The sequence below is a fragment of the Bison bison genome, unplaced genomic scaffold, assembly GCF_000754665.1.
Source record: "Bison bison bison isolate TAMUID 2011002044 unplaced genomic scaffold, Bison_UMD1.0 scf7180017864371, whole genome shotgun sequence".
In the NCBI taxonomy this organism is placed as follows: Eukaryota; Metazoa; Chordata; class Mammalia; order Artiodactyla; family Bovidae; genus Bison; species Bison bison.
In genome coordinates, this window is record NW_011494943.1 from 6,867,044 (window position 1) to 6,867,578 (window position 535).

Below are 535 nucleotides of genomic sequence, written 5' to 3' on the forward strand. Positions count from 1 at the left end.
TGCCATGGCCTGACCTTTGCCAACCTGGACGCCCTCCACACCTTGCCCGCCTGCCCGCCCACCCCCAGGCTGGTTGGCCCCAGCCCAGCAGGACCTCAGGAGGCTGCGAGCATCATCGTGGCCCCCAGGAGCCACTGGAGACGCCGGTGCTTGAAGGACATTTCCCTGTTTCTCCTGCTCTGCAACATCATCGTGAGTACCCAGGCGGGGACGGGGGTGGGCTCCGGGTTGGAGAAAGCCAAGGGAAAATGCTCTTTTTATGGTTTCTTCACCTGGACTTCTCTGTCTTGCTCCCATCTCCTTGGAAGCATCCTATGCCTCTCGAGGAAAGAAGCAGGTTCAGGGAAGGTTGAGAGCAGCCCCGGGGCAGACAGCATCTCAGGGCATACAGAGAGAATGAGATGGCAGCATTCTGGCCTCGAGGCTGCGGATAGAGCTGGTAGGGTCCCAGGGAATGCTGACATGGGGCTGGGAGGAGGTGAGAGGGACCTGGGGTGGGGTGGGGGGGACCTCACTCCCAAATGGGAGGTGTGAC

At 61.1% G+C, this 535-nt stretch overlaps 1 protein-coding gene across 1 annotated transcript in view; it reads left to right on the forward strand.

Annotated features, from left to right (window-relative positions):
- The window catches only part of OTOP2 (otopetrin 2), a 9,878-nt gene that overhangs the window by 7,160 nt on the left and 2,183 nt on the right, over window positions 1–535 (forward strand). Inside the window, exon 8 of the mRNA XM_010856491.1 lies at window positions 69–192. Coding sequence (XP_010854793.1) covers window positions 69–192 — 124 coding nt within the window. The remainder of the gene's footprint in view (window positions 1–68; window positions 193–535) is intronic.